Source organism: Uloborus diversus, chromosome 7 (assembly GCF_026930045.1).
Source record: "Uloborus diversus isolate 005 chromosome 7, Udiv.v.3.1, whole genome shotgun sequence".
NCBI classification, from domain to species: domain Eukaryota; kingdom Metazoa; phylum Arthropoda; class Arachnida; order Araneae; family Uloboridae; genus Uloborus; species Uloborus diversus.
The window spans coordinates 27,984,106-28,000,293 of NC_072737.1; the positions used below are offsets into that span (position 1 = coordinate 27,984,106).

At 33.0% G+C, this 16,188-nt stretch overlaps 1 protein-coding gene across 1 annotated transcript in view; it reads left to right on the plus strand.

Annotated features, from left to right (window-relative positions):
• The first annotated feature begins 429 nt into the window (after window positions 1–429).
• Window positions 430–16,188, plus strand: part of LOC129226432 (uncharacterized) — a 35,119-nt gene continuing 19,360 nt past the window's right edge. The window contains exons 1-3 of the mRNA XM_054861035.1: window positions 430–650; window positions 5,459–5,669; window positions 9,514–9,727. Of these exons, the coding sequence (XP_054717010.1) occupies window positions 648–650; window positions 5,459–5,669; window positions 9,514–9,727 (428 nt within the window). The 5' untranslated portion in view covers window positions 430–647. The remainder of the gene's footprint in view (window positions 651–5,458; window positions 5,670–9,513; window positions 9,728–16,188) is intronic.

The window sequence follows — 16,188 nt, forward strand, 5'->3', positions numbered from 1 at the left end:
CCGCTCTTTGGATTCGCCACTGACTCAAAGCGTGACATCATTTCTATATAGCCCTTAACTGTTGTTTATCAAAACCATTTGAGTGTGCTTTTGAATCTCCTTTTCAGAACATTTCACAATCCACCCGCTCTGAAATGGATTCACAGTAAAATTAATGTTAAATTCAACAAAAGGTTAAATAAATTCCATCACCGGAATCGGACGTATTACTCTTTCCATAACAAAAAGCCCCCTCTGGTCAGAAAACTTTCCCTGCCCGTAGAACAACAGATCAAACGTCAAAGGACATAAATAACAGGAAAAAATAAACTCCCGGGCTGAATAGCTGCATGCGCCCATAATTCAGGGCGGCACAGACACATACAATACTAAGAACTTCAGTTCTAATGGCCACACTAAACTTCCCTTGGATATTCATGGAAGCTGGAATGGTTTTCCTACGTTTGCGCTCGCGGATCACGATGCAGAAGAAATTTGATGAGGCACTCTGGTCGCCATTTTCATTTGTGAATAAGTGCTCGCGTGTCGAAAAGGAACAATGTTCTTCAATTAGTAGGAGCTTTATTTGTGGAAAGGCACAAGCAACATCAGCATGAGGTAAAACTTTTATTGTGGGGACATGGTTGAAGCTAAAAGAACTATTTGTGATGGTAAGTCTGTAATACTTTCTGATCTTGTGGCACGTATAAGTAATCCATAAAATTGCTTTTTCGAAAGTGATCTAAATAGTTTTCACGCGGGCACATTATTGGCCTTTTTATTACTTGAGAAAGTAAAATAGTATGTGAAGCATAAATCTCTCATTTTATCAGCCTGGGATCATATTAGTACTCAGAAATTGATTAAAAGCTGAAATTAATCAAATTTCGTTCACAATTTGAATTTCAATTTACTGCATATTAAGAAAACAGTACAATTACATGAAGAATGAATATCTTATTTTATCAGGCTTGAGTCAGAAAGACGTGTACCTCAAATCATTGGCAACTCTTCGATATTAGGCTAAATGTAAGAAGTTCACTCAGAGCTAAATGAGCTTACTTTTTGTACACCGATTTCGTATTTCTAGCTCTCGCTCTCTCTTTATATCTCGTTTGTTTTCATTTCTATATTATTCATATACATCTTTGTAATGATTAAAAAACTTAATATCTAAATAAATACATTTAAATGATAAAGAAAATTAGTAGGGTTAGTTGGGGCAAAAAGGAAACAGAATTTGATAGTATTAACTTTAGATCTTTCCCTTTTGGACAGCTTTCCTTTTAGATTATTTTGGATGAATTGAGAAATAAAATTTGTTTGATAAATAAAATTTGTTTACTACAATACACTCTCTGAGAATCATTAGGAAAATAACAACAAATGCCAAATAACTCCGTCAACAGTTCGCAAAAAAACCCTTATTAGAGTGAGGACGACAGTTCCTAAATAAGGATAACAGTTCCTAAATATCCCCAATGGAATGAGGATCACACTCCCACGCAGGGGTGGATCTAGAGAAGGGTCACGGCCCCTCACGAAACCTTGTGGTTGTAGGAATTTTTTTTAAGAGAAAAAAGGAAAAAATAATAAAATAAATAATTAAATATTATAAGAAAATAACAAAATTTAACACATGTGGTTCGCTTCTAAAGAAATTCAAGTCTTATAGTTGGGAAAAAAAATTTATCCTTCTCCTCGAAGCAGAACTATTATTTCCAAAACTTTGGTTCATCGTTTACATCATTTCTTGATGCAATTAAACAATCTCTAAATGCTGCTGTCCTCAGAATACACCTATTGCTCAAGAGATCAAAGAGAGCTTAAATTTGCGTTTTTATGGCTTTAATTTCGAAACTATTCTGGGGGAGAGAACCACCTTTTCTCATGCTCCTCCCACACACGAAAGAAAACCAAAAATTGCATTTTAGGACTTCGATTTGCAAATTTTTTCAACGGTGATAAATTAACTCAACCTTTTCCCCTTAACTTGCCTAAAAGTGGCTTAAATGACCTTTTTTGGGGGGTTTCAATTACAAACGATTTCCAATAGTAACCCCCGTCCCGCTACCTTTAAAACGAGGTTTTTGGAAGGAGATCTCCCGAATCTTCCATCCTTTTCTCCAATACGCACAAAAATAACTTAAAATGGGATTTTTAGAGCTTCAATGGCAAAAATTTTCCAGGAGTGGGAGATTCCAAGCACTCTCCCTCTCCCTTAATTGTCAGCAAACATTGCCTAAAGGTGCAATTTTAGGCTCGACAGCAGAAGAGCGAGAAGAGCATCCACTCAACCCCTCTCGAAATTTCTCAACATATAACCAGGGCTGTTGAGTCAAGGACAGGGAGATTAAAGGGAAGGAGATAAATCTTTACTATGCAGAAGCGGCAACGTTTGTTCACTTTTTCCAGAGGGCGCTGTATGTGCACCGCTCCCGTCAATCGCAGCAGATCAATGTAAATGATGCTAAGTTTCTCATTTTTTTAGAGGCAGCTATTAAAGCAAAATAAAGAAAAAATTGCTGGAAATTGGTTGTAATAAGGGGCCAATATAGTGGACGATGTACGGCTTTCGTCTACAGGAAGTTAGCGCAGTATTTTGATGGAAAAATGTATTTTATTTTTCATCACCAACTTGCCGAATTCGTCTGCTATTAATATTGCGCTGTGCGATGTTTTATTTTTTACGAGTGTGAATGTTTCTATTCCTGAAAATAATTGACGAAATGGGAATGTAGTAGAATTAATTACGTAAATACTTTTTTTAATTAGTTGTAAATTTCGTGACATGCTTCGAGAACTAATTAAAGCGAAACAATTTTTTGCTTTCACGACCTTTAACAGAAAAAAAATAAATGTTAATGTTCTATTCACTTAACTTCAAGCTGATATTGATTGTAATAATTTTATTCACGTGTTTACTCACTGCTTAAACAGAATTGTTATCATTATTTTTTTATTATTATTGCATTTTTTTCTACAACCAAATCGGGAAACCTTTTTCATTTAAAAAATACACATGATTATTTTCAACAGAAAACCCCACAAACTATCTCAAAAAAGCGTTCCAAGGTATAATTTTTTTGAATGAATAAGGTTTCTCGATTTTTTTTCCATTTGGTTGTCGAAAAAAATGCATTCTGTTTAAGCAGTGAGTAAACACGTGAATAAAATTATTATAGTTAATATCAGCTTGAAGTTAAGTGAATAGAACATTAACATTTATTTTTATCTGTTGAAGGTCGTGAAAGCAAAAAATTATTTCGCTTTAATTAGTTCTCGAAACATGTCACGAAATTTACAACTAATTATAAAAAGGATTTACGTTATTAATTCTACTACATTCTCATTTCGTCAATTATTTACAGGAATAGAAACATTCCAACTCGTAAAAAATAAAACATCGCACAGCGCAATATTAATAGCAGACGAATTCGGCAAGTTGGTGACGAAAAATAAAATAAATTTTTCCATCAAAATACTGCGCTAACTTTCTGTGGACGAAAGCCGTACATCGTCCACTATATTGTCCCCTTAAAACAGCCAATTTCCAGTAGTTTTTTTCTTTTTTTGCTTTAATAGCTGCCTCTAAAAAATGAGAAACTTAGCATCATTTACATTGATCTGCTGCGATTGTCGGGAGCGGTGCACATACAGCGCCCTCTGGAAATAGTGAACAAACGTTGCCACTTTTACACTAGCAATCCCGTAGGACATTTCTCTCCTTCTTCCTACTCCGTGGTCAAGGACCATTCCACGAAAAAGTAAACCCTTTGTCCCGCACGTGACGGTTCATACATTTCATTAAAAAGTTATAATTTTAAGGGTAATGACGAAATTTTTTGCTTAAGATATCACACATAAGTTTGTAATTTGTTTCTTTTAAAGTATTATTTTTAATTAAATATAGGAGGTGTCACGTGCGGAAAAAATGACCGTTTTCCGTGGAATGGCCCTAAAGCGTCTTTTGACACTTGGCATTTTAAATAAAAATTTATCGTCGTACAAAATGGAAAAAAAAAAAAAAATACAGCAACTGGAATGTTTAAAATATATTGTAAATTTGAATGTTTTGTTTTTTTTTTAATACAAACTGTCAAACATTTTAATTGGTAAAAATCAAAGTAGCTCAGATGTCTTCTTTCTCTGCTATCGTTCATTTCATAATTATCATACTTAGTTAATGCAATATAATGAGAATAAAAAAGTCAAATGAATAGCAACTGACAGAGCACAGTGAAGCATATTCTTTGACACATGAATCATCTGCTCTCGTCCCTGGTTATTAAAATATAAGGCCTTAAAGCTGGGCGACATTTAAAAAAAAGTCGCCAAATTTTACTAGAAAGAGACACTTATAATGCACCATAACATCTTGTGGCAAACCGCAGTAATCTTAAATAGGAGATTATGCTCTCAAAAAAACATTTTTTGTGCTGTCGTGCGAAAGACGTTTACAAATAACCTGTGGTGCACACAAGGGGAGGGTCCAGCGGGTCCGGACCCCTCCCATTGCCTTTGTGTTTTTTTTTTTTTGTGACTATAATTCTATTCATGTCGTAAGAAAAAAATTCCAAGCAAAGCTAACAATTATTTCAGATTTAATAAATGAAAAAATATTTTTTTTATTTTTCCTCTCTTTTTTTTCCCCTGCAAAATCGAACTGCATGTAAACATAAATATTGTTCTATAACGATGATTTTGCTTCGCTGTTTTTATTGTAATTACGAGAAAAGTAAATACATTCAAATCTTGTGCTTTCTGGTATTTTAATTAAGCATTTGTTTTTAGTGAATTTAACTAATTCTAAGTAATTAATCAAAAAGTTTTAAAATGTTATTTGCTCCCGATAATCTAGGCAGTGAGAAGCAAAGGGATGTAAGTGTAAAAAATTAAAAATTTGGAGATAACCAGTACACATGGTAGGTGAACCTCTCCTCTGTCTTGGGGCAAGAAATGGCACTAGTATCCCTGGTATGTGCTTCTGTACAGCATGATTTAGAAAAAAATTTCAATGAAAGCCTACCTAGGATCTGATCTTTAAACGCGTTTTACTCGAAACTTGAAAATGTTCATTTACATCCCTTTGCTTCTCACTGCCTCAATTGGTAAAATCAAAAGAATTGGCTTAGATGCGTGTTGGAGTATGATATGAGAAGGGTGGACCTTCGATCCTGGACCTCCCTCCCTCCCTTTGAAAATTCCTTATTAAAATAGGTTATCTGCGCACTGCAGATAACCTATTTCGAACTTCTAAAAAGGTGCATGAAAAAGCGTTATTATTCCCTATAGCGTCAAAGAGTTTAAATAAATCAAACAATAAATAGTTGAAATGTTATACAATACAAATTACATACAACATTGACTCAAGCAGAGATGCAAAACTAAATAGAAAAACTGATTTTGTTTTAATATGGTTTGAGGCTTTGATTGTGTGATTTTAGATAGAATGGTAAAGCTTTATTTTCCTTAAAAGGGTAAGTTGGATATATCGGACCGATATGGAGGAAAAACTTCGAGGTACCACTTGTTGGGAGGACTTGGGACATGTTCGACGATGGCGAGGAAATATTTAGCCGCCACGGTCTACATTACAATGATCTTTTGTACTACGTTCTTACTCTATTGTGCTGTGTGGCTTCCCGACATCAAACTGTGGTGCAAAGTCGGAGATTCTGCAATGAAAGGTGAGAAACTAATTTAAAAACATTTTTGTCAAAAAATGTCTGGAATTATCATCTGAATCAATCTAATTGTTGAAAGATCGATTAAAATCGTTAAGGGACTGTCTATAAATTCTCCCCCTTTTTTTTCAACATATTTGACCCCCTTCCCCTTGTCATAAAGTATCACGCTTCTTCTTGCCCTTTCCTCTCCCCTTGAAATTCATGCAATTTATAGCTGTCGAACACAAGTTAATGGCGTATCCGTCATGCAATGCCTAGGAATGGCGCGGCACAATGTCTTATCTCTCTCTATATTTTAGAAGACCGATACCGAACTCTTCACTAAGTAAATCTAAAGAAACAAAGATAATCTAAAATTTTTAGAAGACGTATTCTGCTAATTACACACGATAAAAAAAATAAAATGAAATAAATAACATAAAATTAATAATAAAAATAAATGAAAGAAAGAAAAAATAAATGTTGTTGTTGTCTTGTGCCTGCTAGGCAGGCGATTTGAGGTGCGCTGCTTCACTTTTCCAAATGTATCGTAATTTGTGTGAAGTCCGACTTCTACAGTACACACATGCCATGGGGATCCGTTCGTAGGATAGGCTAGGCAACCATTCACAGCCCAACAACACATTCACAAAGAAAGGACAAGGACAGGAGTAGGGAATTACAGCCATGCCCGAGTCGGGATTCGAACCCGAGACCTCTGCATCGCAGTTAAACTTCTCTGACCACTAAACAAGGCGGTCAGCAATAAAATAAATAAATAAAAGATAATAATAACACACACACACCCTAAAAATGTTGTAAAATTTGCTTCATTTATTTAAAATTAGCAGAAATACCCGGAGTTGCCTGGGTCAGTGATGATTGTGAGAAAAAATCGCTACTTTATTCGTTTTCTGTGTTAACTGTAAGAACTCAAAAAACCCCGCTTTGACGTGATTCAAAATCGAGCTTCTTCCTTACCCATAAAGGTAAAATAACAATAAGTATAAAGAACGAAATAGTATTCAGTTGGAAACGAAAGCACGACATTTAGGCACATAAAAATTTGAAGAATTTCCAAAATCTGAAATTTTACTTGTTTAAAAAGATTTATCAGTTAATATATATATATATATATATATATATATATATATATATATATATATATATATATATATATATATATATATATATATATTAACTGATAACTTTTGAAATGCAAACAGTTTTTTAAAAAATGTAGCCCATTATACTTCCCACTATACTTGCCTTAGTTATTTTGGGAAATTTCAATTATTGTGGGTTCTTGGTGCAATTTAAAATGTTGCCAAATTTCGTATCGTTTTCGTATCCCAAAATCGTTTTGGGATACCTTGGATAATGCTCCCCCTCCCTACTTTGTAAAACTGTCTGTTACTAATTTTCGTCAATGAAATATTGTCGCCAAATATTTTTGCTGACCATAAAATGATGCTAAACATTTTCATCCGAAATCTTTCCAAAATGAGTAGTAAAATTGGCGAGTGTTTGAAATTGTGCACAAGACAAATTAATGAAAGTTTTTGTGTTGTTATTGGATTTGCCTAATTTAGTTAGCGGATTATTTTACATTTTAACAAAAGTTTAAAAGATTCTTTTAATGGCGATATTTTGGTTACATGGTGAAAGCTGAGAAGCATTATTACGTAGTCTTTGACTGCAAAAAACAGCGCCCGTTGAAAAAATTGTCTTTCCTTATAATCGTTATAATTAATTATCACTATGCTCTTATTTCTATGAAATTACTCTATATATTTATTATCTTATTTCCGATTGTAAGTTTGATGCTTAAACTCGTTTGTAAGTAATAAACTTACAGAAATTTTGAAAAAACTTTCTCCCAGAATAGGAAAAAATAGGCTTTTCTGCCTATATGTTAAAGCCTAATTGGTGAATATCTCTTATGTGATTTAGAAAATTGGATGTCATATTTGAAATTAGCGCACCCAATAGAATAAAAGTCACTCATTACCGTACAATCATTTTATCATGATTCGAATTTTGCAGGCCTGTGTAATTTTAGACAATACACACTTTCTATTTTCTAACTGTTGCCGAAATCAATTGTCTTATTACTTAGTTCCGGTATCGATTACTGGCATAGATGAGGATAAAAATCCTAAGAAAGCAATAAATTTCATGCTTGCTCCAGAGAAGCCTTCATTCAAAATTTCCATTATGATTACTATTAATATTTCTGTTGTAAGGCAACGAATTTTTGTAATGATTGGTTTTATATTTAATCATTTAATGGAGAAATTACATGAAATTTACTGTTTTCCATCATAGCTTTTTTTGAACTAAGTTTTTTAGAAATAAATTATCGCCTATATTTCTTTCTAAGGATTTAGCTATCTATAGTGAAAAAATGGTTAAAATCGGTCACAGTAGTTTTGAAGCTTACCCACACATACTACAGAAGTAGCCATTTATGTATATTGATTTACATATTTTTTGATTTTCCCATAGAAATATAAACACGCCTGAATAATATTTTCATTTTTAAGCACTTTTATTATACTTGGCCTGATTGTCACAGAAAATCTGAGACCTGCTTTTGCTTATATCTCAGCAACTAGACCACTTAGAGAGTTCCGGGTTTCACTAAATGATTTGCTTAATCTTAAGGTACAACTTAACGCTGAAAAATTAAAATTCTAAAATAAAATTATTATTTCCATTAGTACGGAAAAGAGCAAATTTCATGTAATTTCCCCATTAAATGTTTAAACATAAAATCCATTGTTACAAATTTTGTTGCCTTGAAACAGTAATGTTAATAGTAATCATAATGAAAATTTTGTATTAAGACTTCTCTGGAGCAAAAGAATGAATTTTTTTCACTGTCGTTGCTTTCTTAGGGTTTTTATCCTCATCTATGCCAAAAATCGGTAACGGGGCTAAATAAAAAGACACATTAGGATCTTTATCACAAGTAACTTGTATGTTGTCAACCATTCTTTTGCTCATATTTCAGCAACTAGACTACTTAGAGACTTCGGAGTTTCGCTAAATGATTTGTTTAATATTAAGATACAACTTAACGCTGAAAAATTTAATTCTAAAATAAAATTTCGATTGAAAACGCAAAACTTTAAAATAACAGATTTTTAAAAAAAAAAATACTAAGCTCTTTTCATAATGCAAAAGGACAAAATAACTTTTCTGGGTCAGAAAAGACATTTTAAGTATTCCTGTAGCTTTCAATTATTCCAAGAAAAAGACTTCACAAACGAAGAAAAGTGCGGATCACAGTCATTTCAAACCTAACTTTCCCATTAAGAAAAAATATGCATGTTTTAGCACTCAAATTTATGATTGAAAGGTAGATAATGATAAAACATGCTCTGCATGACTTGTGCCGCATTTTTCTTTGTTTGTGAAGTCTTTTTCTGGGAATAATTGAAAACTACAGGAATACTTAAATTGTCCTTTCTGACCTAGAAAAGTTATTTTGTCCCTTTGAGTGCATTATGAAAAGTGCTTAGTTATTTTTTTTTAAAAATCTGCTATTATTTGTTGACGTGTTTTGACTGCATAAAATGAATGATGAATTCGATAAAGGTAACATCTCTTAAGAAGAAAGGGGAAAAAAACTGATTTATGAAAGTTTGGGAAACGTTACCTGTTTTATTGGCTATGTTATTTTGGTAGATAATTTCAAAAAAAAGTATATAGACAAAAAAATTTTTGATTGATCTCTCATTAAAAAAATAAATTAAAACCGAGAGTTCCGTTTTCAACAGAGATAAATGATATCAAAAATAGAGATGTTACCTTTTTCAAACAAACGATTCAATTTCACCATTCTTTTCATTTCCGAAAGGGAAACACTTGGACAGTTTTCTGCTGATGCGTGAGAGAGAACACACCGCTTACAACCATCTGATGAGTTACATCTTGCATCCGCAAGCCCCGTGTCTCACTTCAAGAGTTCTTGGCGGGAAAAGCAAGCGTAACAAGAAGAAGGACGGGGATAAAGCCCTCTGCTTGGAACCTGGACCGGGGATCGGCGAGGATTGCGTTGTGTATTCTTTTGGGTAGTGTTAAAATCTATATCTATAATTTAATTGATGATCTTAGTTTTTATCTTTCAGCATTTTCCGTTGTGGAGTGCATTTGTTGTTGTTGTTGTCTAAGGCTGGCAATTTGGTGCAAAGTCCGACTTCCACAGTACACACATGCCATAAGGATCCGTTAATAGGGTAGGCAATCACTCACAGCACAACAAAAACACATTCACACGAAGAAAGGATAAGGACAGGAGAGAGAAAGTACATCAATGCCCGAACCAGGATTCGAACCCAGAACCTCCTCATTTGCAGTCAGACTTTTCTGAGTTCAAGACAAGGAGGTCGGTAGCAACGTTCGAACAGCAAATAAGCGCTCTGTTGCTTTGACCAGTAAAAATTTGAACATGAGCCGTGACATACCTATAACGGAAAAGTACCACCCTTACCCGCGCTTTTATTAGCTTTCGTTGTTGTAACAGAAGTAATTTTTCTCCGTGAGATTTATGCTTAACACAATAAAACTTGTGAAACCATAGCTTCAAAAAGATTTATATATTACGGCACATTCAAAATTTGGGTTGTAAAAGTTTTTTTTTTTTTTTTTTTTTTTTTTTTTACATAGCTTATTTAAATTCTCTGAAATAAAGCGTTCAATCGTTTCCGTTTTTATACATCCGTCTAAAATTCCGCAAAAGCCAAGGTTTTATCCTCAGTAGGGACTAATACGCCCTACCGAAAATGTATGTGAACACGTTGATTCACAAGACATTGTTTCTAAAAAACACGTTCATTTCTCATATGCTTAAAGACCTTTAAAGTAGCTATTATACGTAAAGGTAGCACGATAATTGATTGCTGGAGATATGGTTGGCCAGTCGTGTATAACTTCGAGCTTGGATGCCTTGGTTACTCAACACTAGTAAGAAAGAGTAATGGTTTAAGGAAAGTAAAAAGTGCTCTGAATTTTACTTTCGCGTAAATTTCATAATTGCTTTCGCTGCAGAAAATATTAATTTAGGGAGCGCTCTATGAAAATTAAAAAAGCAACTGACTAAAAATGTTAATTTAAACTCTTATCTGTTTAAATAACTACACTGTAAAAAATCTCGGAAAACTCTCTGAATATACAAAAAAGTTTTCCGTAATACACAGATTCGTACGCCCTCCGCAGTTTTCTGCTATAATCAAAAACGTTTCCCGTTTAGCAAGAAAGTAAGAGTCGACGCATGCGCAGGTGACACGGCAATTTTATAGTTCAGCAGCAAATCTAAACTGAAACTTTCGAAAGCACGCAATGAAAACAACTGCTGACTCATGTATGCGAAGTAACACTCATCAAGGGGATTAGTAGAAGTTTTGTTCCTCGCATGAATTCACTGAAGATAATGTTAAAGTCTTATATTTTCTTGCTTATGTATCGTCATGAGATTGAATTTGAAGCTATGTCACTTATTTTTAAGTACGAAGTGCAAATTCTCGACGCATGCTCGCGGAAGGAATACAAACTGAAATTAAAAACCAAATAATTGCCGAGAGGACGCCATGTAACTTCATTGCGTCGCATAACTTGTGTAGGTAATTTTTCTTGGATACTTTTCTTCTTTCTACCAAATGGGTAATTTTTGTTGGCAGAATTTTATTCTGTCATAAAAATCACCTTTTTGGTGACCAAAGCCTGCAAAAGACCACCACCGACGAATAGGTAAGTCACTTTGCAACTCTATTACTTTAAAGAGATTTAGTTCATATAAATCTCGTTAAAAAAAACTATTTTCTTCAGTATAATTTTTTCGTTGTGAACTATTGCAATTTGAAAATATTTTACATTACATAGAACACATATTTAAAGTGCAAGTGTGTCTAGTTTTATTCTATAAAATTTATGAATTGAAGATTATAAAAAAATTTAAATAAGTGTTATTGTGTACTTTGTTTTTATGTGGAAATCTCAGTTAATATTTGGCTGAACATTTATGTATCAAGCATTATGAATTAAATGTTATAATATGCAAATTGTCAGGTTTGATAGTTCGTCTTTAAGGTTGCATGTTTTCATTCTCTTGTAAACAGTGTAGCTAGATTGTATGAAGAAAAAAAAAAAAACTATCTCTTGTAATTAGGAACATAGTGCTTCAGTATTATCTAAAAGACGATATCTCTTTAAATATTTGCATTAGCGAAACGCTTTAAATTAGTTAAATGTGTATTAATTTATTTAACAAATAAATACATATATGTATTTAAAAGTGTCTTCATTTTTTTCGTTTTACGAGCCTCAATTTTACCAAAAGCAAAAAAAAAAAAAAAAAGACTTAATAAAATAATTTTGTATTTTTACACCATATTAAAGTATTTGACTTATAATTTATATGATACTTTGATTTATAATGTATATCATACTTTGATTTATAATGTATATGATGTTGCTTTTTCAAGGGGGGGGGGCGCTTCATAGCATTTTATGGGTGCACCATCACCCTTATGGTGGGGGGGGGGGGGATTCTCGTATATATGAAATGGAAAAATCATGTAATAGAGTTCAATGTTTTAATAAATAAAATATATAATGCATTTTGCGCACACTATAAAAATAAAATCAGTAACCTATTTTGAGTGAGTATTTATATTTGTGATGAGCTGGAAAAGGGCAAGAACAGAAGAATCAACCCGAATGGTTCCAGCAGAGGGACTTGGTGTCATATTTAAATTCATCAATTTCTCTGTTGGTACTTTTCGGTACACTTTGTTCGTCAGAGAAATTGACTTGAGGTGAACGAATTCCGGAACGCGAAGGGTAGGTAAGTCCTGTCAAATTTCATCCAAAGATAAAAACTATCAAGTTTGATACAAGATATGTTTTTAAATTCTGCATTAAAAATACAATATGTTGATAGTTTTGTCTTGAAAATATTGAGAGAAAAACTGAAGTTTAAGATTGTTTAACAAACAATCCCCACTTTTCAGAAGGTACCCCCACTCCAATTCCCCGACGATTTTGTGATTAGGAATGAAACTAGTAGATTATTTCATAATTTTTCAAAAATTTATAACTGTGCATATGTTATGCTGTTAACCATGCTATTTGTCATTAGAAATTCCAAAAAAAAAAAAAAAAATCCACGAATGATTCTAAAATTGCTTGTATTATTGCTCTTAGATATGAAAGAATTGAAACTGATATGGTATGCAATACTATAATAAAGAATTATATTTTAGAAAAAATCACGGAAAAAGGATTCCGAAATTCTCGGAAACGTTTTTGAAAATTGTTTGGAGAATTCCGAAATACTCGGAAACGTTTTCGAAACTTTCATGAACCACAGCTGCACAGAATACTCAGAAACATTTCTGGAAATTACGGAAAGAGGATTCCGAAATACTCAGAAACGTTTCTGAAAATTACGGAAAGAGGATTCCGAAATACTCAGACACGTTTCCGGACATTTCAGAAAGAGAATTCCGAAATACTCAGAAACGTTTTCGAAAATTTCATGAACCGCAGCTGCACGATATACTCAGAAACGTTTCCGAATTTTTTTTACAGTGTAGCAAGCATACCTAATTTGTGAATACTTGCTAGCCTAGAACACAATATATTTGATACTGCTATTTAAACTTAAAGTACGGTAATTTAAATCACTGTAAAAAAATCACATGTTATTTCGCTGAAAGTTTTGCAGTATCATTGGCGGGAACTTTGCAAAGTTTCCTGCCAAACATTGGAATATATATATATATATATATATATATATATATATATATATATATATATATATATATATATATATATATATATTATATATATATATATATATATATATATATATATATATATATATATATGGAACAAGGGGGCCCATGTGAACATTTTTTTTCATTTCTCAATTTCTCAGAAAATATTTTCATTTTCTCACAGAAAAAAGGTCCCCATGATTGAATAGTCTTCTTTGTGCCATGGAATTTTTTCAGATTTTTAAAAAAAAATATTTCCATATTTTATGAGATTTTTTTTAAATGTCTTCAATTGCTCACATGTGCCCCTATAGGGGGCAGATGTGAACAAGCTTGGGACACATGCGAACTCGATTGAAAGACGAGCACCATATTTCAACGAAAAACTCGTTATAATGAAGCATTAACGTATAGGTATACTAATTACATTCAAGGGTTTGTAACCTATAGCTACTGTCAGTTTAAATTTTACATATAGCTGTCATTAGGAAAATATTTTCTCTGAATTATAGAAGCCTGCTCACTGTCAAATTTTAAAGTTTCATAGCATGTTCTAATCAATAGATCGACAAGAAAAAAATCTTATAAGACTAAACAATACAAAAAATAATTTTATTATGTAAAGCATATTCTTGTTATATAAAGCGTTTATGCTTCATAAAGAATATGATGATGAATTTTAAAAAAAAAATCTACACTTCAGTTTTTCGTTAAAGAAGTTTTTTTGTTTTTATTTTCTTTTTAAATATTATATACCACTAAATTTTTAGCCAACTATTTAGTAGTTAACGAATTAAGAAAATAAAAAATAATTAAATGAATAATTATCAATTATGTAATAATAATTAACAATAAATTTACAAACTGAGTGCAGCAAAATAATATTTATAAATGTCTACATCTTTTTTAACTGTTATAATAAGCGTAAACTAATATTTATACTTGAGCAGAGGATATGGGAGCTGTTCACGTGTGCCCCTAAATGTTGCTTTCACAAGCGCCCCGGCATCTACCTTAGAACTAATTTTCAAAAATAAAGAATTTTTATTTTAATTACAAAATTTAAACATTGGCATAAATTTACGTGAATATTCTTATAATGGTTTGCAATAATTAAATTTAGTTTAGTTTAAAATATGTTTTTACACGAAGAAAACTGATAAAAGTACATCAGCATCTGCTAAAACAAAGAATATGTCATCACAGGAACATAAACTGCCTCCTTGCTCTGAAAGTTTGGTTAAATAGTAGGGCTTCGTTTTTTTCGGGCTTTATTTTGAGTTGAAACCGAGTAAGCAAGCTTGTACAGTAAAGCTAAAGGACAATAGATGACAAAAAAAAAAAAAAAAAAAAAACATGGAGAATTATCAGTTACTGTGTGGTACCTTCCCACAACAGTATACTTTTCAGCCTTTATTTTCATGCATAAATAGCCTGAATTCCGTCTAATAGGTGAACATTCTCGTAAAATTGAAAAAAAAAAAAAAAAAAAAAAAAAATGCTGGAACTGAGCTTCCGTGACTGTACCCCGCAAATCAAGCAGAGCTTCTCTGCTCTTTATAATTCGTCTTTTAAATGTTTCCCATTTTCTGCATTCGTGCCTTTTCAGGAGCAATGTTGAACTATATTGTTGTTCCCAACAGAAAAAAAAAGGAAGTTGCTATTGTTATTATTCTTTGAATGTTCCATCCCGTTCAAGAGTTTCCATATTTTTTTTAAAGACTTATTATTTTTTTGCTTGGGGGGGGGGGGGGGACGAAATTTTTAATTTGCCGAATTATAATAATTTTGCCGAACGAAGCTCCAAACTTTACCGAATAAAATTCCAAAATTTTCCGAATGAGACTCCAAATTTTGCGAATTAAACTCCACATTTTGCCGAATGATAGTAATTTTGCCGAATGATGATAATTTTCCCGAATCGTCAGAAAACATTTGTCAACTAAGAAAATTTTTGGGAGATCATATTGACCTCCCTTGACCTCCCACCAGAATCCCCTGTTTTTGAATCACTATGTATATAATAACCAAGTGCTAGCATGGGAACAGAATTTTTTGAACAACGAAGAATGTCGCATGATGGTCTGCGGCGGATTTACCACATCGCAAACGTCGCAACTGCGAGGGGTTCCCAAGGCCATAGAAGCTCCGTAGATGTTACAGAGACGCAAATTCTAAATATTTTCCATTGTTCCGTGATAGACAAAAGGGGGCCCCAAAAATGCATCCCGATGGGCGCCAAACTAGTAAATCCACTAGTAGCCATTGATGATGGTTTCAATCAATTTTTTTACATAATTCTTAAGATATTCCCTGAATTTAAGAAAGTCAGGGGTGCCCACCCCCTAAAAGCAAGGGCGCACCCCCCTAAATATCGCAAAGACCCCCAAAAGCAAGAGTTCCTCGCAAAAAAAAGTGAAAAATGTCCCTCAAAACACCACCCTAAAAATTTAAATGGCGCAGCCAGCGCCATGACCCCTCTTAGGCGGGGCATCCCTGGGTAAATTCTCACAACTTCTAACATTTTAGCATATTTATCCGAAAAAGAAAAGAAAAGAAAAAAAAAAAAAAAACGGAAGACCAGGGCTGCATTCTTTCAGCAGGGGTATTGAATAAAGTTTCCTATTCTATTTTACAGAAATAAAGTTGGCATTATGTAGGGGAATGTGAGGTAAAGTGAAATGATGAAATATTTACTGTGCTTTTAGCGACCCCTATCTAAGAATACTATTTTAACTAGTATCACATGTAGTCTA